The 23,602-nt window shown below is 67.4% G+C and overlaps 1 protein-coding gene across 11 annotated transcripts in view; it reads right to left on the reverse strand.

Moving 5' to 3' along the window:
* Positions 1–23,602, reverse strand: part of NFIX (nuclear factor I X) — a 200,999-nt gene that overhangs the window by 17,217 nt on the left and 160,180 nt on the right. For 8 of the 11 annotated variants that reach the window (XM_075902367.1, XM_075902363.1, XM_075902365.1 and 5 more), the window contains 7 exons: positions 18,330–18,392; positions 14,071–14,145; positions 12,017–12,137; positions 9,081–9,217; positions 5,889–6,011; positions 2,969–3,144; positions 698–845 (listed from right to left, as the gene is read on the reverse strand). In XM_075902367.1, coding sequence (XP_075758482.1) covers positions 698–845; positions 2,969–3,144; positions 5,889–6,011; positions 9,081–9,217; positions 12,017–12,137; positions 14,071–14,145; positions 18,330–18,392 — 843 coding nt within the window. The remainder of the gene's footprint in view (positions 1–697; positions 846–2,968; positions 3,145–5,888; positions 6,012–9,080; positions 9,218–12,016; positions 12,138–14,070; positions 14,146–18,329; positions 18,393–23,602) is intronic. The other 3 variants (XM_075902361.1, XM_075902362.1, XM_075902369.1) reach the window with 3 other exon arrangements.

Below are 23,602 nucleotides of genomic sequence, written 5' to 3' on the forward strand. Positions count from 1 at the left end.
GGCTACCTGTTGCCTTCCACCTGGCTCCCCCCTGCCTTCCCTCCGGCTCCCCCGTCTGCCCCCCGACCACCCTCTGCCTGCCCCCCGGCTACCTCCTGCCTGTCCCCCAGCTACTCCCTGCCTTCCCCCGGCTACCCCGTCTTCCCCAGTCTACCCTGCCTTCGCCCTCCCCCCGCTACCCTGCCTGCCCCTGGCTACCTTGCCTGCCACCCGGCTACCCTGCCTTCTCACTAGCTACCGCCTGCCTGCCCCCCAGCTACCCTGCCTGCCCACCAGCTGCACCCTGCCTTGCCTCCTGGCTACCGTCTGCCTGCCCCCAGCTACCCTCTGTCTGCCATCTGGCTACCCTGCCTGCCCCCCAGCTACTCCCTGCCTGACGCTCAACTATCCCCTGCCTGCCTCTGGGCTACCCCCTGTCTGCCCCCCAGTTCTTCCCTGCCTGCCCCCTATCTACACCTGCCTGCACTCTGGCTACCCCACCTTCCCCCTATGTACCCCTGCCAGCTCTCTAGCTACCTGGCCTCCAGCCATCCTCCCTCCACATCCCTCCAGCTGCCCCTCCACGCCCGGCCCCAGCCCTGCGCCCCGGTATCTAAGCTGCGCCCACTGCCCCGGCGGCCTGGCTGGCGGCTCCGTGCGTGAGGCCCAGGCTGGGGAGGTGGCCTGGGGTTGCGTGCTGCTGTCGGGCGTCACTTACAGGGTGATGTAGGTGTCGGCGCTCCGCCCTCTGGGTTAGTGCTGGTGGATTTTGTGTCAGGCATTGGAAGGGGAACAGGTCTGGCCACAGGTGGGGGCGGCGGCAGCAAAAATGAGCCCGTGACTTTGCCCTGGCCGCTAGCGTTAGGCTGCGAACAACATAAATACAAGGATGCGTGAACGGCCAGCCGAGGCAGCAGGCAAGATGCAGTATCGGCTGGCGGGCCGGGGCGCCGGCGGCTCCGGGGTTCTACGGGGGCGCGTTTCCTCCAAAAAGGCCTTGCCTGGCAGAACCCAAGTGGGTTTGTGTTGCAAAACGCAAAGGGGCGGGGAGCAGGGGTGTGTCCGTCCGTCGCTGGCCCGGCCCCCCAACCCTGCCTAGGCCCTGCCCGCTGCCCCTTGGGCACCCTCGGGCTGCTGCCCCTGCCAGAGCTCCAGGGCAGGGGCTGGCCCCACGGGCCAGGCTGTCGCCATGTCTGGTCCTTTGCGTGGCCGGCCACGGGCAATGGCGTCTCCTCACCACGCGGCACCCGGGGAAGCGTTCCTGCCGGCACGGACCGGCCAGCCCGTCCCTCTGTCTTCCGGTGCTCCAGGCTGGAGGGGACGGGTCCGTGGGGAGCCCGGGAAGGGGCAGAGGAGGACACGGGGAGAGGAGACGGATCGGCGAAGGCTGGCCCTGAGCCGGACCCGCAAGGAGCAGGGGGTAGATGAGTCTTCTCTGCCCGGCCTCCTGTCCTGGCTTCTCCTGGGGGCTGGTGCCGGGCTGTCTCTGTGCTGGGCTCCAGTGCCCATGGGTAGGTGCCGCTGGCAGGGGCACACGGAGGAGCCGTGAACAGGCCGTGACACAAGCCGACTGTCCACGGAGGTGATCGGTGGCTGGGCATCTTCTCTGGGCAGGATGCTCCAGGGCCTCGGAGCCCCCGTGGCTGGGGCCCGGGCACAGGCTGCATGTGGCCTCTGGCAGGAAGCGTCGTGGGCCGAGAGCGTCGCCAAGGGCTCCGGACACCCCAGAGGGCCGAGCTGATTGTCCCTCCGAGCGCCCCCGGCCAGCGCTCCTGGGGGGACGGTCTCCATGGCAACATGTCACTCCAGCAGTCTGGCTTCGGGTGGAGAAAGTCGCCCTTGACAGACGCCGCAATGCTGAGAGGGTCCCGCCCCACGACCTGCTCTGAGAAGCCACGCCCCCCAGAACACTGTGATGCTGAGGCCCCGCCCCTAGAACTCCACAATGCTGAGAGGGCCCCGCCCCACGACCTGCTCTGAGAAGCCACGCCCCCCAGAACACTGTGATGCTGAGGCCCCGCCCCTAGAACTCCACAATGCTGAGAGGGCCCCGCCCCACAACCTGCTCTGAGAAGCCACGCCCCCAGAACACTGTGATGCTGAGACCCCGCCCCTAGAACTCCACAATGCTGAGAGGGTCCCACCCCTAGGACGTGCTCTGAGAAGCCACACCCCCCAGGACACTGTGATGCTGAGGCCCCGCCCCTAGGACCTGCTCTGAGGCCCCTCCCCCTAGGACTTGCTCTGAGACTCTGCTTCCAGGTCCTGCCCCCTAGGACCTGCTCTGAGAAGCCACGCCCCCAGAACACTGTGATGCTGAGGCCCCGCCCCTAGAACTCCACAATGCTGAGAGGGCCCCACCCCTAGGACCTGTTCTGAGAAACCACGCCCCCTAGGACACTGTGATGATTAGCCCCACCCAGAACTCCACAAGGCTGAGGCCCCGCCCCTTAGGAACTGGTCTGAGACTCTGCTTCCAGGCCCCGCCCCCTAGAACCTGCTCTAATTAGCCCCGCCCCCAGGACACTGCAATGCTCAGGCCCCCCAGAACTCCACAATGCTGAGGCCCCGCCCCTCAGCGCAGTACCTTCAGCGCACAGCCCGGAGCGATGGCCGTTCTCGGGAACCCCCCTCGCTCCGGACCCCACCGCAGCAGCCTGGATCCCCCGCTAGTGCAGCCCGGTGGCCGGCCTTCGACTCGGCCCCCCCCAAAGCTCTGTCGCCCCTCACACCATGTGCCCTCCTGCCCCCGCAGTGCCCCACAGTCCCCGGCCTGAGCAGAAAGCCCCCAGCCCCAGGGGAGGGCACCGCCGGGCCCCTGCGCTCCTCGCCCCCTGGAGGCCCCGCTCAGGATCCCGCTGCTTGCCCGAAGCCCAGAGACAGAGAGAGAGACAGAGAGAGCGAGAGGAGAGGAGAGGGGAGCCGTGGGGGGCTTGTGCGCTAGCCAGCCCCCCCAGGGGCGCCGCAGGGCACGGCCGGCCGCACTCACCTGCCCGGCGCCCTGGCCCGACCCGTCGGAGCAGACGAACTGCACAAACTCCTTGAGCGAGTCCTGGCCGTGGTGGTGGTGGTAGCGGATGGTGGGGTGGGTGAAGTAGGGGCTGGACTGCTGGATGATGGAGGTGGAGGGGAAGTGCAGGGCCGAGGCCGTCGCCCGGGGGCTTCCTGGGTGAGGAGAGAGAAAGGGACCCGGGGGGTCAGGGGTCTGCTGGGAGCCGCTGCTGTGCAGCCCCCTGCCCCTCCCCGCCCCCCAGGCACTCAGGCCCGCCCCCTCGTCCACCTGCTCGGCCTTCCGGAGCCTCACGGCCCCGCCTCCCGTCTCTCGCCCACCAGGGGGCAGGACATTCCCTGGCTCCTCCCACAGGGCTTGGCCCCGCCCCTGTCCCCTGGGCCAGTTAGCAGGTGCTGCCCAGCGCAGGGAACGGGCGTTAGGGGCAGAGCTGCCACTGCCAGGCAGCCTCTGACCCCACCAGGGGGCCAAGCTGCGGAGACTGAGTCATCGTTGGCTCTTTGAATGAAATGCCCCCGGTCACCCCTAATCCCCCAGCCCCCCCAGCCCTGTCACCCCCAATTCCCCCAGTCACCCCCAGCCCTGTCACCCCCAATTCCCCCAGCCACCCCCAGCCCTGTCACCCCAGCCCCCTCAGTCACCCTAATTCCCCAGCCCCCCCACAGCCCTGTCACCCCCAATTCCCCCAGCCACCCCAGCCCTGTCACCCCCAATTCCCCCAGTCACCCCCAGCCCTGTCGCCCCCAATTCCCCCAGTCACCCTAATACCCCCAGCCCCTCCACAGCCATCACACCCAATTCCCCCAGCCCCCCCAGCCCTGTCACCCCCAATTCCCCCAGTCACCCCCAGCGCTGTCACCCCAATTCCCCCAGCCACCCCCAGCCCTGTCACCCCAGCCCCCTCAGTCACCCTAATCCCCCAGCCCCCCCAGCCCTGTCACCCCCAATTCCCCCAGTCACCCCCAGCCCTGTCACCCCCAATTCCCCCAGCCACCCCCAGCCCTGTCACCCCAGCCCCCTCAGTCACCCTAATCCCCCAGCCCCCCCCAGCCCTGTCACCCCCAATTCCCCCAGTCACCCTGTGACGTAGTGGGGGTACTTGCTGGGCTGTGGTGACCCCTGCTGTCTGGAGCAAGACCCAGCAGGGAAAACCTCACTATGCAAAGGTAATGCCAAACTTGTTGAACCAGTGGCCAGACACCCCCCATGGAGAGGAACAAAGGAAGGTGGATGCTGCCCTGACTGGGGGGCAGGGCTGGAAGGGTATTGAGTTAGTTCGGTCGGGGAGCATGGAGGAGAGCCTAGGGGAAGGGGCTGGAGTTTAGGGGCCCAGTCTCCCCCATCTCAAGGGGGCCTGAGGCATCCTAGCCCAGCTCTGTGACCAGATAACATCTGTGCTGTGCTGTATCCTGGAGAGGCAATAAACTTCCTCTATTCCACCGGCTGGTGCAGTCTGTTTGTGCCATTTCGGGGTGCAGGAGACGGGGAACCCCCAACGCGCCGTCACACACCCCCAGCCCTGTCACCCCCAATTCCTCCAGCCACCCCCAGCCCTGTCACCCCAGCCTCCTCAGTCACCCCAGCCCTGTCACCCCCAATTCCTCCAGCCACCCCAGCCCTGTCACCCCCAATTCCTCCAGTCACCCTAATCCCCCAGCCCCTCCACAGCCATCACCCCCAATTCCTCCAGCCACCCCCAGCCCTGTCACCCCAGCCTCCTCAGTCACCCCCAGCCCTGTCACCCCCAATTCCCCCAGCCCCCCCAGCCCTGTCACCCCAGCCCCCTCAGTCACCGTAATACCCCAGCCACCTCACAGCCATGTTACCTCCAATCCCCCCAGTCACATCTCTACCCCGAGTCACCTGTAACTCTGCCAGTCACCCCCATTCCTCTGGAGAGGCCCAAGGGCTCAACTGGGGCCTGCGTGAGCCCCAGGGGCAGCACAAATATCCTGTGTGACCCCCGAGTTAATGCACAGGAAGCGCTGGGCCGCCAAGGAAGCTTTGAGTGAACCAAACCTGCCCCCCCCAGCCACTCCCGCCCCCCAGCCCCTGACAGCCCAGCCCTGCCCCCCCAGCTCTGCCGGTGCCCCTCTCTTCTGCCCCACAGCCCCTGCCAGCCCAGCCCTGCCCCCCCCCGGCTCTGCCGGTGCCCCTCTCTTCTGCCCCCCAGCCCCTGACAACCCAGCCCTTCTCCCCTGGCCCCGCCGGTGCCCCTCTCTTCTGCCCCACAGCCCCTGCCAGCCCAGCCCCTCCCCCCCAGCCCTGCCAGTGCCCCTCACTCCCGCCCCACAGCCCCTCCCCCCCAGCCCTGCCGGTGCCCCTCACTCTGATCTGAAAGACGCATTTCCTAAGTCTAAGTCATGCTGGATGATGGACAGTCCCCCAGGGGAAGGGGCTGGCGCTCCCGTCCCTTCGTCACTGCGCCGCCCGCGGGCACCAGGAGCCCCTGCCCAGTGCGGCGCAGGCTGGGACGCAGCAATAGCTGAGTCTGTGGCGCTGCAGGACCCCAAGCACGGCCCCACGGGCCCCCAGGAGAGAAGGGACCCTGGGGAGATGCACCAGCACTGCGGAGTCACTCCACCCAAGAGCCCAGTCCCTCCACTGCGACCCTGGCTAATCCGGATCTTTTGGGATCCCAGCTGCTCCCAACTGACTCCGGAACCAAGACCAAAATTCTGGCAACTCCAGTTCGGCCGAAATCTCCGCGGCTCTGGAGTCGCTCTGGAGTCGCTCTGGAGTCACTGCGGTACCCTCAGGCCTGTCTCCTAAAACCTGCCCCTTCCCTCGACCCCTCCCTGCCCCCGGAACCCGCCAGCTGCCTCGGCAGAGGAAAGACAGAGACAGAGAGAGAAAGCGAGAGACCCCAGTGGCTGGGAGGGGCAGGAGCTGGGCTCACCTGGTCGGACTCCTGCCAGGACGGGCAGCGGGTGGTGGCTGAAAGCCATTCTTGGGGAGGTGGTGTGGGTGGAGAGGGCGCTGCAGAAATCCAGCTTCCCTGACTTCTTTAGGGAAGCCGGTCCTGGCAAGGAATCAGCAAGAGGCCACGGTTTAGCAGCTGGAAAGATGGGTTAGTATCGTGTGTGGTCGCCCCCCCGGCCGCTGCTCTGCCCGGCCCTCTCTGCCCCACCCCCACTGCCCCCAGGGTCTGAGCCTTCTGACCCCGCCGCCGGCCAGCTGTGAGTCTCCAGTGTTCCCAGGACTCCGGAAGCTGGAGCTTTGAGGACAGCCCCACGTCCAGCAGGGGGCGCTGCTTGGATCCCTAGCCCCAGCGCCCAGCCCGCCCCCTGCTGCTGCCCGTCTCCCCCGCTGGCTCGGGGTCAAAGATGGGATGATCCCGCCGACCCCGGGGCAGTGGGTGCTAGTGGCAGGAGGCCTGTGCGGACGGGCCCAGGGTCTCTCTGAAGGGGGAGGGGACCCTGACAGCCCCTGTCCCGAGACAGAGGAAGACGCCGCACTGGGGCCGGGTGAGGGCAGGAGGCACCGGCCGTGCCCCAACTGTGCCGAGGGACGGGTACGTCTGGCGCCTCCCACAGCCTCGTGGGCCCTCGTGCCCAGGCCAGGGGCGGCTGCATCTCAGTCCGGGCCCAGAGTCCCGATATAAACAGCCCCCCTGCCCCACCCCAGAGGTAGCTGCATCTCACTGCGCTGAGTGCAAATGCATCGCTTTGGGACTGGCGAGGGGTCACGCCTGCAGCCCTGCTGGCTGGCTCCGGGGGCGGGGATGGGGCCTGGGCCCTCCTGGGGGTCTGGGCCGGGGAGGCGCTAGCGGGGGATCTCCCTGCAGTCAGAGGCTGGGGTGGCCAAGGGTGGACGTGGGAGAGGCTGGCACTCCAATGGCAGCAACCGGCCCACGCCCGGGCCCAGCTCCCCACCCACCCAGGTTCCTGCTCCTCCCGCCTGCCTGGCACCTGATCTCCAAGGAGCTGCCAGCCAGCTCCTGCCCCCGGCGTCGGACGCCTTCCCCGCCAGCCCCGCCGCCGTGCTATGAAACATGCCCTTGGCAAGGGACACAAAGCAAAGCGGTGGGGGGACCTCACGATGCCCGTGCCCAGCCAGCTGGGGGGTGGGGGAGCCCCATGACCACGTGCCCAGGGACACAGGCGGCATCGAGGGGGCCAGGCATCCCAGTTTGAGAGGGACATCCCGATATTCGGGGCTTTGTCCTGTACAGACGCCTCACCCCACCCCCATTTCTCTCCATCAGGTCACCTAATGCACCCTCCAGCGCATCAAAGGAGCCATAGGGCGAGGCCTGGTATATGAGCTGGGGGGGGGCACTGGCAGGGCTGGGGGGGCTGGCAGGGGCTGCGGGGCGGGAGTGAGGGGCACTGGCAGGGCTGGGGGGGGCTGGCAGGGGCTGCGGGGTGGGAGTGGGGGGCCCTGGCAGGGCTGGGGGGCGGGGTGGGAGTGGGGGGCCCTGGCAAGGCTGGGGGGGCTGGGCTGGCAGGGGCTGTGGGGCGGGACTGGGGGGCACCGGCCAAGCTGGGGGAGCCAGGACTCACTTCTGTGACAACCCGGACCAGCCTTGTTCCTGCGTTTGGTGCCCTCGTACCTTGTGGCAGCCGTGGGGTGGGGGCAGCTGCCAGTGCCGCACTGGGGGGCTGGGCCCCCCCAACCTTCCTTCTGCTCCCCAAACAGCCGCCCAGAGCCGGCACGGGGCCTGCCAGCGCTCCCGGCATGGACAGCACCAGGCCCTGCCTCTGCCCACGCTGCAGCTGGCAGGAGCCCATGTCTGAGTGTCGGCAGGAGGGGGCACCTGGCAGGGAGACCTGGGTTTGGCCCCTGGCACTCGGGCAGCTGGCTGCTTGCGTGGGGGGCGCGACACCCGCAGGCGCCCGGGGGGCACCCAGGGAGCAGGGGCAGGCTCGGGGGTTTCCAGACACGGGGCAAAGGGCGAGACGGCCCTGGGGGGATGTGGGCTCCCTCCCTGGGGGCTCCCACTGCCCAGCCACCGTGCTGAGCTGAGACCCGGGCGCGGCAGAACGGAAACCAGCCCAATGCTCACTCCACGTGCTCACCCAGCGCTCAGACCCAGGAACCGGTCTTGGCTGCCAGCCGCCTGCGCTAACCACCAGACCCCGCTGCCCTCCTAGAGCTGGGGATAGGAGTCCTGGCTCCCAGCACCCTCTGCTCTAACCACTAGACCCCGCTGTCCTCCTAGAGCTGGGGATAGGAGTCCTGGCTCCCAGCACCCTCTGCTCTAACCACCAGACCCCGCTGCCCTCCTAGAGCTGGGGATAGGAGTCCTGGCTCCCAGCACCCTCTGCTCTAACCACTAGACCCCGCTGCCCTCCTAGAGCTGGGGATAGGAGTCCTGGCTCCCAGCGCCCACCGCTCTAACCACTAGACCCCGCTGCCCTCCTAGAGCTGGGGATAGGAGTCCTGGCTCCCAGCGCCCTCCGCTCTAAACACTAGACCCCGCTGCCCTGCCTCGGAGAGGAGGCTTTCCTGGTTATACAGAACAGTGAATGGCTCAGCGCTGGCGAGACAGAGGGAGGTGAGTGGAGAGGAGACGGACAGACAGAAATGGATGATGGACAGAGAGCAGCTCCCAGAGCACCCCACCGCCCGCTGCCCCCTTCCCCTCGAGCACAGGGCCCCCGGGTAGCCCCAGCTCTGCCCAGCCGGTGCCCCGCTCCCGCCCCGCGGCCCCTGCCCGCCCAGCCCAGCCCCCCAACAGCTCTGCCAGTGCCCCTCACTCCTGCCCCACAGCCCCTTGCTATCCTAGCCCTGCCCCCCGGCCCTGCCAGTGCCCCGCACCCCCGCCCCACAGCCCCTGCCCTCCCAGCTAGATGCCCGACTGATGCTCCTGTGACGTGGGCCCACCCCTGCTGGCTGTAGAGAGGGAAACGCCCCGTCCAGGTCCCGCCGGGAGGCTGCTGCTCACCCGCCTGGAGCGGCTGCCCCCCCTCCCCCCGCCAAGGCTCGGGGTTGCCCAGATCCCATAGAGCCAAGCAGGGTGGGGAATCCGGGGAGGGCCCAGCCTCCCCCCAGCCCTGGACAAGGGCTCCATGGGCAAGGAGGGCAGCTGGGGGGGTGCCCAGTGCAGTGAGTCCCCCCAGGTCTGTGCCCCAACCCCCCCCCATACCTGCATCCACGTCGTTGGGCCAGCCACTGGCCTGGCTACTGCCGGCGGCGGGCGAGCGCCCCGTCCCGGGGTAGAAAACCTCGTCCACGGGGCTCTCCATCTCGCTGTCATCCAGCGACTTGGGGCGCTTGGTGGAGCTGGGGAGCAGTGAGGGGAGAGGTGGGGCAGGTGCCAGGTGGGGGATGGGCTGTCAGACCTTCCCCTCTAGGGGCGCCAGGCCCAGGGCGGGGGGCCAGGCGAGGGGGGGATAGAACCCAGGGACGTTCCCCTCTAGGGGGCGCCAGGCCCAGGGCGGGGGGGCCAGGCGAGGGGGGGATAGAACCCAGGGACATTCCCCTCTAGGGGGCTCCAGGCCCAGGGCGGGGGGCCAGGCGAGGGGGGGGATAGAACCCAGGGACGTTCCCCTCTAGGGGGCGCCAGGCCCAGGGCGGGGGGCCAGGCGAGGGGGGGACAGAACCCAGGGACGTTCCCCTCTAGGGGGCGCCAGGCCCAGGGCGGGGGGCCAGGGGAGGGGGGGGGACAGAACCCAGGGACGTTCCCCTCTAGGGGGCGCCAGGCCCAGGGCGGGGGGCCAGGTGTGACGTAGTGGGGGGGAACTTGCTGGTTTCTATGGGTCTGTGGTAACCCCACTGGCTGCCACTGGTCCCACAGCCCAGAAGGACAGGGATGGGTCGTTATGCAAAGGGATCTCTCAACCAGTCCGACCAGCTACCCCCCATGGAGAGGAACAAAGGAAGGTGGATGCTGCCCTGGCTGGGGGGCAGGGCTGGAGGAGAGTTAGTTAGTTTCAGTCTGGGAGCCTCAGGAACAGGCTGGGGGGTTTAGAAGCCGAGACCCCTGCCCCATATCAAGGGGGGCTGAGGCATCCTAGGCCTGCCCTGTAACCTGATGATATCTGTGCTGTGCTGTATACTGGAGAAGCAATAAACCACCTCTAGTCGACTGGCTGGTGGAGTCTGTTCATGTCTTTTCGGGGGTGCAGGAGACGGGGGACCCTAACACGCTGTCACACCAGGCAAGGGGGGGGATAGAACCCAGGGATGTTCCCCTCTAGGGGGTGCCAGGCCCAGGGCGGGGGGCCAGGCGAGGGGGGGGATAGAACCCAGGGATGTTCCCCTCTAGGGGGTGCCAGGCCCAGGGCGGGGGGCCAGGCGAGGGGGGGGATAGAACCCAGGGATGTTCCCCTCTAGGGGGCGCCAGGCACAGGGCGGGGGGCCAGGCGAGGGGGGGATAGAACCCAGGGACGTTCCCCTCTAGGGGGTGTGACGTAGTGGGGGTACCTGGCTGGTTTCTATGCTGCTGGCTCTGGGGTAACCCCCACTGGCTGCCGTGGGTACCACGACCCAGCAAAACAGGATGAGTCACTATGCAAACCAGTGGCCAGACACCCCCCATGGAGAGGAACAAAGGAAGGTGGATGCTGCCCTGGCTGGGGGGCAGGGCTGGAAGAGAGTTAGTGAGTTGCTGTCTGGGAGCATGGAGGAGAGCCTAGGGAAAGGGGCTGGAGTTTAGGGGCCCAGTCTCCCCCATCTCAAGGGGGCCTGAGGCATCCTAGCCCAGCTCTGAGACCAGATAACATCTGTGCTGTGCTGTATCCTGGAGAGGCAATAAACTTCCTCTATTTCACCGGCTGGTGCAGTCTGTTTGTGCCATTTCGGGGTGCAGGAGACGGGGGACCCCCAACGCGCCATCACAGGGGGCGCCAGGCCCAGGGCGGGGGGCCAGGCGAGGGGGGGATAGAACCCAGGGATGTTCCCCTCTAGGGGGCGCCAGGCCCAGGGCGGGGGGCCAGGCGAGGGGGGGATAGAAACCAGGGACGTTCCCCTCTAGGGGGCGCCAGGCCCAGGGCGGGGGGCCAGGCGAGGGGGGGATAGAACCCAGGGACGTTCCCCTCTAGGGGGCGCCAGGCCCAGGGCGGGGGGCCAGGCGAGGGGGGGATAGAACCCAGGGACGTTCCCCTCTAGGGGGCGCCAGGCCCAGGGCGGGGGGCCAGGCGAGGAGGGGATAGAACCCAGGGACGTTCCCCTCTAGGGGGCGCCAGGCCCAGGGCGGGGGGCCAGGCGAGGGGGGGATAGAACCCAGGGACGTTCCCCTCTAGGGGGCGCCAGGCCCAGGGCGGGGGGCCAGGCGAGGGGGGGATAGAACCCAGGGACGTTCCCCTCTAGGGGGCGCCAGGCCCAGGGCGGGGGGCCAGGCGAGGGGGGGATAGAACCCAGGGACGTTCCCCTCTAGGGGGCGCCAGGCCCAGGGCGGGGGGCCAGGCGAGGGGGGGATAGAACCCAGGGACGTTCCCCTCTAGGGGGCGCCAGGCATAGGTCGGGGGGCCAGGCGAGGGGGGGATAGAACCCAGGGACGTTCCCCTCTAGGGGGCGCCAGGCCCAGGGTGGGGGGCCAGGCGAGGGGGGGATAGAACCCAGGGACGTTCCCCTCTAGGGGGCGCCAGGCCCAGGGTGGGGGGCCAGGCGAGGGGGGATAGAACCCAGGGACGTTCCCCTCTAGGGGGCGCCAGGCATAGGTCGGGGGGCCAGGCGAGAGGGGGATAGAACCCAGGGAGGTTTCCCTCTAGGGGGCGCCAGGCCCAGGGTGGGGGGCCAGGCGAGGGGGGGATAGAACCCAGGGACGTTCCCCTCTAGGGGCGCCAGGCCCAGGGCGGGGGGCCAGGCGAGGGGGGGATAGAACCCAGGGACGTTCCCCTCTAGGGGGCGCCAGGCCGGGCGGGGGGCCAGGCGAGGGGGGGATAGAACCCAGGGACGTTCCCCTCTAGGGGGCGCCAGGCCCAGGGTGGGGGGCCAGGCGAGGGGGGGATAGAACCCAGGGACGTTCCCCTCTAGGGGGCGCCAGGCCCAGGGCGGGGGGCCAGGCGAGGGGGGATAGAACCCAGGGAGGTCCCCTCTGGGGCGGCAGGGAGGGGCAGGCGGGGGGGCGGGGGGCGGTACCTGGTGGAAGGCGGGGACGTTATGGAGCGCCGGCCCAGCGTCACCTGGTTGATGTTGTAGTAACTGGGGCTCTCCAGGTCGGCCAGGGAGAAGTTGGGACCCGAGGCCGTGGCCACGGGAGCTGGGGGAGGAGAAAGAGCGGGTGAGGGGCGCAGGGCACCGCCCCACAGCTGGCACTGGCCCGCCCCTAGCCCCGCCCCTATCCCCGCCCCCCAGGCCAGCGCCTGCTCCCCCCAGCTTCCCCAGGCCAGCGCCTGCTCCCCCCAGCGCCCCCAGCTCAGCACCTGCTCCGCCCCCCAGCCCAGCGCCTGCTCCCCCCAGCGCCCCCAGGCCAGCGCCTGCTCCCCCCAGCGCCCCCAGACCAGCGCTTGCTCCCCCCAGCGCCCCCAGCCCAGCGCCTGCTCCCCCCAGCGCCCCCAGGCCAGCGCCTGCTCCCCCCAGTGCTCCCAGGCCAGCGCCTGCTCCCCCCAGCGCCCCCAGCCCAGCGCCTGCTCCCCCCAGTGCTCCCAGGCCAGCGCCTGCTCCCCCCAGCGCCCCCAGACCAGCGCTTGCTCCCCCCAGCGCCCCCAGCCCAGCGCCTGCTCCCCCCAGTGCTCCCAGGCCAGCGCCTGCTCCCCCCAGCGCCCCCAGACCAGCGCCTGCTCCCCCCAGCGCTCCCAGCCCAGCGCCTGCTCCCCCCAGCGCCCCCAGGCCAGCGCCTGCTCCCCCCAGCGCCCCCAGACCAGCGCTTGCTCCCCCCAGCGCCCCCAGCCCAGCGCCTGCTCCCCCCAGCGCCCCCAGGCCAGCGCCTGCTCCCCCCAGCGCCCCCAGACCAGCGCCTGCTCCCCCCAGCGCCCCCAGGCCAGCGCCTGCTCCCCCCAGCGCCCCCAGACCAGCGCTTGCTCCCCCCAGCGCCCCCAGCCCAGCGCCTGCTCCCCCCAGCGCCCCCAGCCCAGCGCCTGCTCCCCCCAGTGCTCCCAGGCCAGCGCCTGCTCCCCCCAGCGCCCCCAGCCCAGCGCCTGCTCCCCCCAGCGCCCCCAGCCCAGCGCCTGCTCCCCCCAGTGCTCCCAGGCCAGCGCCTGCTCCCCCCAGCGCCCCCAGACCAGCGCTTGCTCCCCCCAGCGCCCCCCAGGCCAGCGCCTGCTCCGCCCCCCAGGCCAGCGCCTGCTCCCCCCAGCGCCCCCAGCCCAGCGCCTGCTCCCCCCAGTGCTCCCAGGCCAGCGCCTGCTCCCCCCAGCGCCCCCAGACCAGCGCTTGCTCCCCCCAGCGCCCCCAGCCCAGCGCCTGCTCCCCCCAGCGCCCCCAGGCCAGCGCCTGCTCCCCCCAGTGCTCCCAGGCCAGCGCCTGCTCCCCCCAGCGCCCCCAGGCCAGCGCCTGCTCCCCCCAGCGCCCCCAGCCCAGCGCCTGCTCCCCCCAGTGCTCCCAGGCCAGCGCCTGCTCCCCCCAGCGCCCCCAGACCAGCGCTTGCTCCCCCCAGCGCCCCCAGCCCAGCGCCTGCTCCCCCCAGCGCCCCCAGCCCAGCGCCTGCTCCCCCCAGCGCTCCCAGGCCAGCGCCTGCTCCCCCCAGCGCCCCCAGCCCAGCGCCTGCTCCCCCCAGTGCTCCCAGGCCAGCGCCTGCTCCCCCCAGCGCCCCCAGGCCAGCGCCTGCTCCCCCCAGTGCTCCCAGGCCAGCGCCTGCTCCCCCCAGCGCCCCCAGGCCAGCGCCTGCTCCCCCCAGCGCCCCCAGCCCAGCGCCCTGCTCTGCTCAAGGCCTGGCCTGGCCAGGGTGGGCAGAGGGGGCAGACATGGAGCCCGGCTCCAGCTTGGGTTCAGGGGGCTCCTGTTCCCTCCCAAGCCCTGGCCCTTCCCCAGCCCTCCCGGGATCTGATTCCCATGGGTGAAGCTGGGGGGGGGGGGGGGGGCAGGGCGGGGGGACTGATGGAACGAGACGGGGAAGAGAGGCCAATTCTCCGGCCAAGCCAGCCCAGGTCTCCACACCCGCCCTGGGCCAGCCCCTCCACTGCCCCCAAGAGCTGTGCCAGGGGAAGAAGGGCCCCTCGGGGGATCGAAGGCAGCCCCCCCCGACCCCCACTCACTCTGGGACACGCGGACCAGCTCCGTCACGTTCCACACGCCCGACGTCACAAAACAGTCCTGGAAAGTCAAATGCCCTGCAAGGGAGACAGGGGTCAGGGGGGACCATGGGGGCACAGAGCCAGGCCGCAGACGCAGCGCCCCTCCCCTCCCCACCCACAGCCCCCCACGAGCCCAGCCCTGCTGATGCCCGAGACAGGGCTAGGAGTATGGGGGTGACCCGGGGCTGTGGGCTCCATCACTGCTGGGGGCCAGGGGCCGGGGAGGCTGTGGGGATCGTGGGGGCCAGAAGGGGCAGTGGGAAAGACAGGGATAAATCAGTCCTCAGGCTGGAGAGAGGTAACTAGCAGGGTCCCTCCCGGGACCTGTCCTATTCAACACTCGCCAACAAGCTGGAGAACGGGGCAAACAGGCAGGTGGCCAAGTTTGCGGACGACACGAAACTGCTCAAGAGAGTGGAGTGCCGAGCGGGCGGCGAAGATCTCCGGGCGGGTCTCACCCAGCGGGGTGGCCGGGCACCAAGACGAATGGTGATCAGTGCAAAGCGATGCCAGTCGGCGTGACGGACCCGGCCCGTCACAGTCGGAAAGCACCATCCCGGCCGGACACACAACGGTGGGGACCTAGGGTGTGACTAGACTACAGGGTTTTGTCGACAAAATATCCCTGCATCTCCCCTCCCGCCGAGTTCTGTCGACGGCGGTTAACCCCTGTCGACAGAGTTATCGCGTCTGCACCGTCCTTTGCGCCGACACTCATGTCGACAACCCGGCTTGCTTCGGGTGTCATCGAGACGCTGTCGACAGAAACGCCTGTAGTCCAGACGTACCCGAAGTGAGCTGCTCCCTCTCGAGAGAGAGACCTTGGAGTCACTGCGCAGAGGCCTGGAAACACCATCGCAGCGGGCAGCGGCAGCCAAACGCGCAGCCAGACTGCTGGGCACCATTAACGCCGGGGTAGAGAATAAGGCAGAGAACCGCTTACGGCCTCTGTCCCGATCCCCAGCCCCAATGCTGCGTGCAGATGGGGTCACCTCAGCTCCAAAAAGATCCCTTGGCATTGGAAACGGTTCAGAAAAGGGCAACAAAACTGACGAGGGGGAAGGAATAGCCCCACAGGAGGGGAGATTAAAGAGACTGGGGGTATGTCTACACTACCCCGCTAGTTCGAACTAGCGGGGTAATGTATGCATACCGCACTTGCTAATGAAGCCCGGGATTTGAATTTCCCGGGCTTCATTAGCATAAGCGGGGAGCCGCCATTTTTAAATCCCCGCTGCTTCGAACCCCGTGTAGCGCGGCTACACGGGGCTCGAACTAGGTAGTTCGGACTAGGGTCCTATTCCGAACTACCGGTACTCCTCGTGAAACGAGGTGTACCGGTAGTTCGGAATAGGACCCTAGTCCGAACTACCTAGTTCGAGCCCCGTGTAGCCGCGCTACACGGGGTTCGAAGCAGCGGGGATTTAAAAATGGCGGCTCCCCGCTTATGCTAATGAAGCCCGGGAAATTCAAATCCCGGGCTTCATTAGCAAGTGCGGTATGCATACATTACCCTCCTAGTTCGAACTAGGAGGGTAGTGTAGACATACCCTGGGACGTCTCAGCTTGGAAAAGAGGAGGCTAAGGGGGGCGAGAGTCTATAAAGTCATGGCCGGTCTGGAGAGAGTGAATAAGGAAACGTTATTGACTTGTTCCCATCACAAGAACGAGGGGTCACCGAATGAAATGAATGTGCAGCAGGTTTAAAACAAACAAGAGGAAGCACTTCTTCCCGCAACGTGGTTAACCTGGGGAACTCCTTGCCAGAGGATGTTGTGAGGACCAGGACTTTAACAGGGTTCAAAGAAGAACTAAATACTTTCAGGGCTAGGTCCACGTGAGGAAGTGGGGAGTTTTGGGGGTTCAAAGGGGGGTGTTACATACAGGGGGGGCTCAGTGCCCAGCAGTTACCGGTTTAATGTGACAAAGGGGGGGAGTTTGTAGCTTCGGAGAACAGCCCAGAGGTGGAGCCGTGCTGTCTGGGACCCTGGTGCCCCGACCCTCCCTGGAGGACACGGCCAGTTCTGGCCAGATGACAGACAAGGGGCTGCAGAGAGGGACCCCGGCCCCAGCCCAGCTGACCCCGCGAGGGGAGAACATTGGACGGAGGAGAGGGGCCCGGGCGACCCTCTTACCTGAGGAGACAATGGACGGGGAGGGGCTGTTGCTGGGGGTACTGGAGGCTCTGCTGGGAGACGGGGGGTTGCTGGCTGCAGGGGGCGGCTGACGTGGGGCTGGGGGAGCTCAGTAAACCCCCCTGGTTTGTGCTGGCTGGTAGCTGCTCTGGGCTGGAGATCAGGGGGCACCAGTCCTTCTGGGAGGGGAGGCCCCGGGCATCCAGGGGGAGGGGACCCCCCGAGGGGGCTCACGGCGGAGGCAGGCGGCTGAAGGGCCTGAGAGGCACCGTCCCGGAGGCGGAGGGGCGGACCCCCAGGTGAGAGCGGGCCCCCCAAGAGAGGTCGCTGCACTGAAGGGGCCCCCCGAGAAGGGGCTGCTGCACTGGGGGGGGGTCCGCCCAGGAGCCGAGGGGCCACATGTGGGCACGACCGGTGAGCCATGACAGGCCATCAATGCTGCTAGCCCGGGTGGGCAGGGACGGTGGCCCCAGCCTGTTTGTCAGAGGCTGGGAAGGGAGGGATCCCGTGCGGATCCCCTGGTCTGTTCGCTCCCCCAGGGCACCTGGCGCTGGCCACTGTCGGCCGACGGGCCCCTGGCCCGCATGGGCCTTTGCTCTGACCCAGTTTGGCCGTTCTGATGTTATGTGGGGGTTTGACGGGGGGCTGGGTGGGGAGGGGCTGGGGGGGTCTCTCACCATTGGGAAGTGGCTTGATGGGGGGGAGGGGCTGGGGGGTCTCTCACCATTGGGCAGTGGTTTGATGGGGGGGGAAGGGCTGGGGGGGGTCTCTCACCATTGGGCAGTGGTTTGAGGGGGGGCTGGGGGGGTCTCTCACCATTGGGCAGTGGTTTGAGGGGGGCTGGGGGGTCTCTCACCATTGGGCAGTGGTTTGAGGGGGGGCTGGGGGGTCTCTCACCATTGGGCAGTGGTTTGAGGGGGGCTGGGGGGTCTCTCACCATTGGGCAGTGGTTTGGGGGGGGCTGGGGGGTCTCTCACCATTGGGCAGTGGTTTGAGGGGGGCTGGGGGGTCTCTCACCATTGGGCAGTGGTTTGAGGGGGGGCTGGGGGGTCTCTCACCATTGGGCAGTGGTTTGGGGGGGGCTGGGGGGTCTCTCACCATTGGGCAGTGGTTTGGGGGGGGCTGGGGGGGTCTCTCACCATTGGGCAGTGGTTTGAGGGGGGGCTGGGGGGTCTCTCCCCATTGGGCAGTGGTTTGAGGGGGGGCCGGGGGGTCTCTCACCATTGGGCAGTGGTTTGGGGGGGGCTGGGGGGTCTCTCACCATTGGGCAGTGGTTTGAGGGGGGGCTGGGGGGTCTCTCACCATTGGGCAGTGGTTTGGGGGGGCTGGGGGGGTCTCTCACCATTGGGCAGTGGTTTGAGGGGGGCTGGGGGGTCTCTCACCATTGGGCAGTGGTTTGAGGGGGGGCTGGGGGGTCTCTCACCATTGGGCAGTGGTTTGAGGGGGGGCTGGGGGGGTCTCTCACCATTGGGCAGTGGTTTGAGGGGGGGTGGGGGGTCTCTCACCATTGGGCAGTGGTTTGGGGGGGGCTGGGGGGTCTCTCACGATTGGGCAGTGGTTTGAGGGGGGCTGGGGGGTCTCTCACCATTGGGCAGTGGTTTGATGGGGGGGAGGGGCTGGGGGGTCTCTCACCATTGGGCAGTGGTTTGATGGGGGGGAGGGGCTGGGGGGTCTCTCCCCATTGGGCAGTGGTTTGAGGGGGGGCTGGGGGGTCTCTCACCATTGGGCAGTGGTTTGAGGGAGGGCTGGGGGGTCTCTCACCATTGGGCAGTGGTTTGAGGGGGGCTGGGGGGTCTCTCACCATTGGGCAGTGGTTTGAGGGGGGGCTGGGGGGGTCTCTCACCATTGGGCAGTGGTTTGGGGGGGGCTGGGGGGTCTCTCACCATTGGGCAGTGGTTTGAGGGGGGCTGGGGGGTCTCTCACCATTGGGCAGTGGTTTGAGGGGGGGCTGGGGGGTCTCTCACCATTGGGCAGTGGTTTGAGGGGGGCTGGGGGGTCTCTCACCATTGGGCAGTGGTTTGAGGGGGGGCTGGGGGGTCTCTCACCATTGGGCAGTGGTTTGAGGGGGGCTGGGGGGTCTCTCACCATTGGGCAGTGGTTTGATGTCCACGTCTCCTTGCTGGTTTGAACTGTCTGATTGTCCGGATTCTGTAACACACAAGCAGAAATCAACGTCAGGAGTGGGGCAGCCCTGACGTGGGGGCCCATCCCGGCCAGGCCTGGGCAGCGCCCGGGGGGGTCTGTGTTGCTAGAGCCAGCCCTGCCCAGAGGGGACCAGCCTGACCCCGGAGCCTCCCCCAGAGGTTGCCCCAAACTTGCCCCCAAAGACTGCACCGGGTCCACCAGTGCCACGGCCCCTCTGCACTGCCCCCTGCGGCCCCCCATGCCATCGGACCGGGGCCTTTGCGCGAGGCAGCCTCGGGGCATCTGTCGAGCTCGGTGCTCACCCGGCATTTTCCACCGTTACCCTCACGCCCCAAACACTGGGCATTGGAGCATCCGGTCACAGCCCCAGCGTCGCAGTGACACAGCCCAGCCGTCACAGTGGCACAGTCTGGGTGTCGCAGTGACACAGCCCGGCCGTCACAGTGTCACAGTCTGGGTGTCTCAGTGGCACAGTCTGGGTCTCAGTGGCACAGTCCGGGCGTCTCAGTGGCACAGTCTGGGCGTCGCAGTGACAGTCTGGGTCTCAGTGGCACAGTCCGGGCGTCTCAGTGGCACAGTCCGGGCGTCGCAGTGACAGTCTGGGTCTCAGTGGCACAGTCCGGGCGTCGCAGTGACAGTCTGGGTCTCAGTGGCACAGTCCGGGTGTCGCAGTGACAGTCTGGGTCTCAGTGGCACAGTCCGGGTGTCGCAGTGACAGTCTGGGTCTCAGTGACACAGTCCGGGTGTCGCAGTGACAGTCTGGGTCTCAGTGGCACAGTCCGGGTGTCGCAGTGACAGTCTGGGTCTCAGTGGCACAGTCCGGGTGTCGCAGTGACAGTCTGGGTCTCAGTGGCACAGTCCGGGTGTCGCAGTGACAGTCTGGGTCTCAGTGGCACAGTCTGGGCGTCGCAGTGACAGTCTGGGTCTCAGTGGCACAGTCCGGGTGTCGCAGTGACAGTCTGGGTCTCAGTGGCACAGTCCGGGTGTCGCAGTGACAGTCTGGGTCTCAGTGGCACAGTCCGGGTGTCGCAGTGACAGTCTGGGTCTCAGTGACACAGTCCGGGTGTCGCAGTGACAGTCTGGGTCTCAGTGGCACAGTCCGGGTGTCGCAGTGACAGTCTGGGTCTCAGTGACACAGTCCGGGTGTCGCAGTGACAGTCTGGGTCTCAGTGGCACAGTCCGGGTGTCGCAGTGACAGTCTGGGTCTCAGTGGCACAGTCCGGGTGTCGCAGAGACAGTCTGGGTCTCAGTGGCACAGTCCGGCTGGCACAGCGGCACGGCCCAGCCCAGATGCCATGAGCGTGCAGCAGTAGCGCCCACAACGTACCCACGTTCCTCCACCCTCAGCCACCTTTGCGCTGCCCGTCCTGGCCCCAGCCCAGCGGAGGCCCCTTGGCGGCAGGGCAGCCCCTGGCACAGGGCCCAGAGGTCGGCGCTGCCCGGCATTCCCCAGCGGTGGCACCTCCAGGCCCGCACCTCTGAAGAGTTAACCAGCCTCGGCCTTCCCCCACAGGCTTGGCACAGGCGGCCGCCCGCCCGCCCGCGGGTTACCTATGTCAACAGCCCGCGCCCTCCCCCCACCTGGCACCAGTCAGGGCACCCCCCCCTGCCCTGGTCCATCTCCTCCCGGCCCGGCCCTGCCAAAGCTGGCGCACCGCCCCTCTCCCCCCCGGCCTGCTGACGGCTGGCAGCCATCTTACAACTTGGCAGCCATTTTAGTGTTGGCGGCCTAGCAGCGGCCTCACGGCTGAGATGGCTGGTGCCGGGGCTGGGCCGCGGGACAGGGGACAGGGGGCCGCCAGAGCCATGGGGGCAGGAGGTCGGGGCGTTTGTGGGGCACGTGCCTGGGCAGTGCTGGCGAAGGGGCAGGGGCACAGGAGGGCCGGGCGAGCCGGCCTGGGGTCAGCATAGAGGCCTGGCGCTTTGGGTCGGTGTTGCTGGAGGGCAGTAGTGTCTGATGGTTAGAGCGGGGGGAGGCGGTCAGGACTCCTGGGTTCTCTCCCCAGCCCTGGTGGGGGCAGGATGCCTGGGTTCCACCCCCTCCCCGGGACAGACTCTGGCCCTGGCTGAGCCCCTGTGATATGACTTCCCCATGCAGGCTGGCCCAGCCCCACCACAGCCCCGCTGCCCCGGGGCTCTGAAGGGGGGAGCCCGGCTGGATTTCACCTGCCCCCCCCCCCCAGTTTCTCCACTGCAGTGCGACGACTGGCGAGGGGAGAGTCTGGCAGGCCCTGGGACGGCCTTGGGGGCTGGGGTCAGACCCGCCGAGACACCTCCATGCGAGCTGCTGCCAAGCCAGCACCCTGCTGCCTCCCACTCCTGACCTGCAGCCCCCTAGGCCAGGCCTGGCCCCCAACTCTGCCAGGGCCCCTCACTCCCGAACTGGAGCCCCCTAGGCCAGGCCTGGCCCCCAACTCTGCCAGGGCCCCTCACTCCCGAACTGCAGCCCCCTAGGCCAGGCCTGGCCCCCAACTCTGCCAGGGCCCCTCACTCCCGAACTGCAGCCCCCTAGGCCAGGCCTGGCCCCCCAACTCTGCCATGGCCCCTCACTCCCGAACTGCAGCCCCCTAGGCCAGGCCTGGCCCCCAACTCTGCCAGGGCCCCTCACTCCCGAACTGGAGCCCCCTAGGCCAGGCCTGGCCCCCCAACTCTGCCAGGGCCCCTCACTCCCGAACTGCAGCCCCCTAGGCCAGGCCTGGCCCCCCAACTCTGCCATGGCCCCTCACTCCCGAACTGCAGCCCCCTAGGCCAGGCCTGGCCCTCCCCAGCTCTGCCAGGGCCCCTCACTCCCGAACTGGAGCCCCCTAGGCCAGGCCTGGCCCCCCAGCTCTGCCAGGGCCCCTCACTCCCGACCCACAGCCCCCTAGGCCAGGCCTGGCCCCCCAGCTCTGCCAGGGCCCCTCACTCCCGAACTGGAGCCCCCTAGGCCAGGCCTGGGCCCTCCCCAGCTCTGCCGCTGCCCCCCACTCCCGACCCGCAGCCCCCTAGGCCAGACCCGCCCCCCCACTGCCCCTCACTCCGAGCCCTTGGCGCCGGCCCCCAGGTGTGAGCAGGGAGCGAAGGAGGGAGACTCGCCCCAGGCTGGGGGGTGCTGTCCGCTCACGATGCCCCGCTCTGCTCGGGTCGAATCTCAGCACAGACTTTCCAGCCGCCCAGACTCTGCCTGGGCCCTGCCCCCCGCCAGCCCAGCCATCAGGAAGCTGAGGCGCAGCTGGCTGGGGTTGCAGACGGGATGCCCAGAGATGACGGGGAGGCCTCCCCCCCAGCTCCATGCGCCCCACAATGGCTGCTTGGATGCGCCACCCAGGCCTTCCCCCACCCCCTCGCTCCCGCGGCCTGCAGCCAGCCCTCGCCAGCCTCCGCGCCCCCGAGATGTGTCAAGGCCGCCCCGGAGGCTTCCTCCTGCTGCCTGGACACCCCAGCCAAGCCCTGGGACACCGGCCAGCGCCCCACCCACCCATCCAGCTCGTTCCGCGGCCTCTTGCGTTGTACTTAGATTGGGGCAGGGACCTTCTGGCGTTGTGTAGCTCTGAACACCGTGGGGCCCTGGGTGCTACCGTAATACACCTAATAACGTACAGCACCGAGCACCATGGGGCCCTGAGTGCTACCATAATACATGTAATAACGTACAGCACCGAGCACCATGGGGCCCTGAGTGCTACCGTGATACACCTAATAACGTACAGCACCGAGCACCATGGGGCCCTGGGTGCTACCGTAATAACCTAATAACGTACAGCACCGAGCACCGTGGGGCCCTGAGTGCTACCATAATACATGTAATAACGTACAGCACCGAGCACCATGGGGCCCTGAGTGCTACCGTAATAACCTAATAACGTACAGCACCGAGCACCATGGGGCCCTGAGTGCTACCGTAATAACCTAATAACGTACAGCACCGAGCACTGTGGGGCCCTGAGTGCTACCGTAATACACCTAATAACGTACAGCACCGAACACCGTGGGGCCCTGAGTGCTACCATAATACATGTAATAACGTACAGCACCGAGCACCATGGGGCCCTGAGTGCTACCGTAATAACCTAATAACGTACAGCACCGAGCACCATGGGGCCCTGAGTGCTACCGTAATAACCTAATAACGTACAGCACCGAGCACCATGGGGCCCTGAGTGCTACAGTAATAACCTAATAACGTACAGCACCGAGCACCATGGGGCCCTGAGTGCTACCGTAATAACCTAATAACGTACAGCACCGAGCACCATGGGGCCCTGAGTGCTACCGTAATACACCTAATAACGTACAGCACCGAGCACCATGGGGCCCTGAGTGCTACCGTAATACACCTAATAACGTACAGCACCGAGCACCATGGGGTCCTGGGTGCTACCGTAATACACCTAATAATGTACAGCACCGAGCACTGTGGGGCCATGAGTGCTACCGTAATACACCTAATAACATACAGCACCGAGCACCATGGGGACCTGGGTGCTACCGTAACACCTGGGTGCTACCGTAACACCTAATAACATACAGCACCGAGCACCATGGGGACCTGGGTGCTACCGTAATACACCTAATAACGTACAGCACCGAGCACCATGGAGCCCTGGGTGCATACCGCAACGAGCACTGTGGGGCCGTGAGTGCTACCGTAATGCACCTAATAACATACAGCACCGAGCACCATGGGGACCTGGGTGCTACCGTAACACCTGGGTGCTACCGTAACACCTAATAACATACAGCACCGAGCACCATGGGGACCTGGATGCTACCATAATACATTTAATAATGTATTGCACGAAGTACCGTGGGGCCCTGGGTGCTACTGTATTACACCTAATAACGTACAGCACCAAGCACCGTGGGGCCCTGAGCACTACCATAATACCCTTAATAACATCCAGTACCAAGTGCCGTGGGGCCCTGGGCACTACCGTAATCCCCCTGATATGTAAGAATGCGAGACACTAAAACAATCCTCAATCTCTTGATAGACTCTTCCAGCCTCCACTGTCCAAAATTGCTTGAAAGAAACAGGGTGTCCCATGGAGCAGAGCGTTCCCCCGCAGGGAGGAAAATCCCGGTTAATCTGTTAATCGGTTAACCAAGTACGTGGGATCCCACTCCCGTCCCCGGGCGGGGCTGCCAGCAGCAGGGACTGGCAGCCCCAAGTGTGTGTGTGAGGGGGGCTGGCAGCAGAAGTGGGGCTGGCTTCTGGCTCCCAACCGCCATGG

Source organism: Pelodiscus sinensis, chromosome 19 (assembly GCF_049634645.1).
Source record: "Pelodiscus sinensis isolate JC-2024 chromosome 19, ASM4963464v1, whole genome shotgun sequence".
NCBI lineage: Eukaryota > Metazoa > Chordata > Testudines > Trionychidae > Pelodiscus > Pelodiscus sinensis.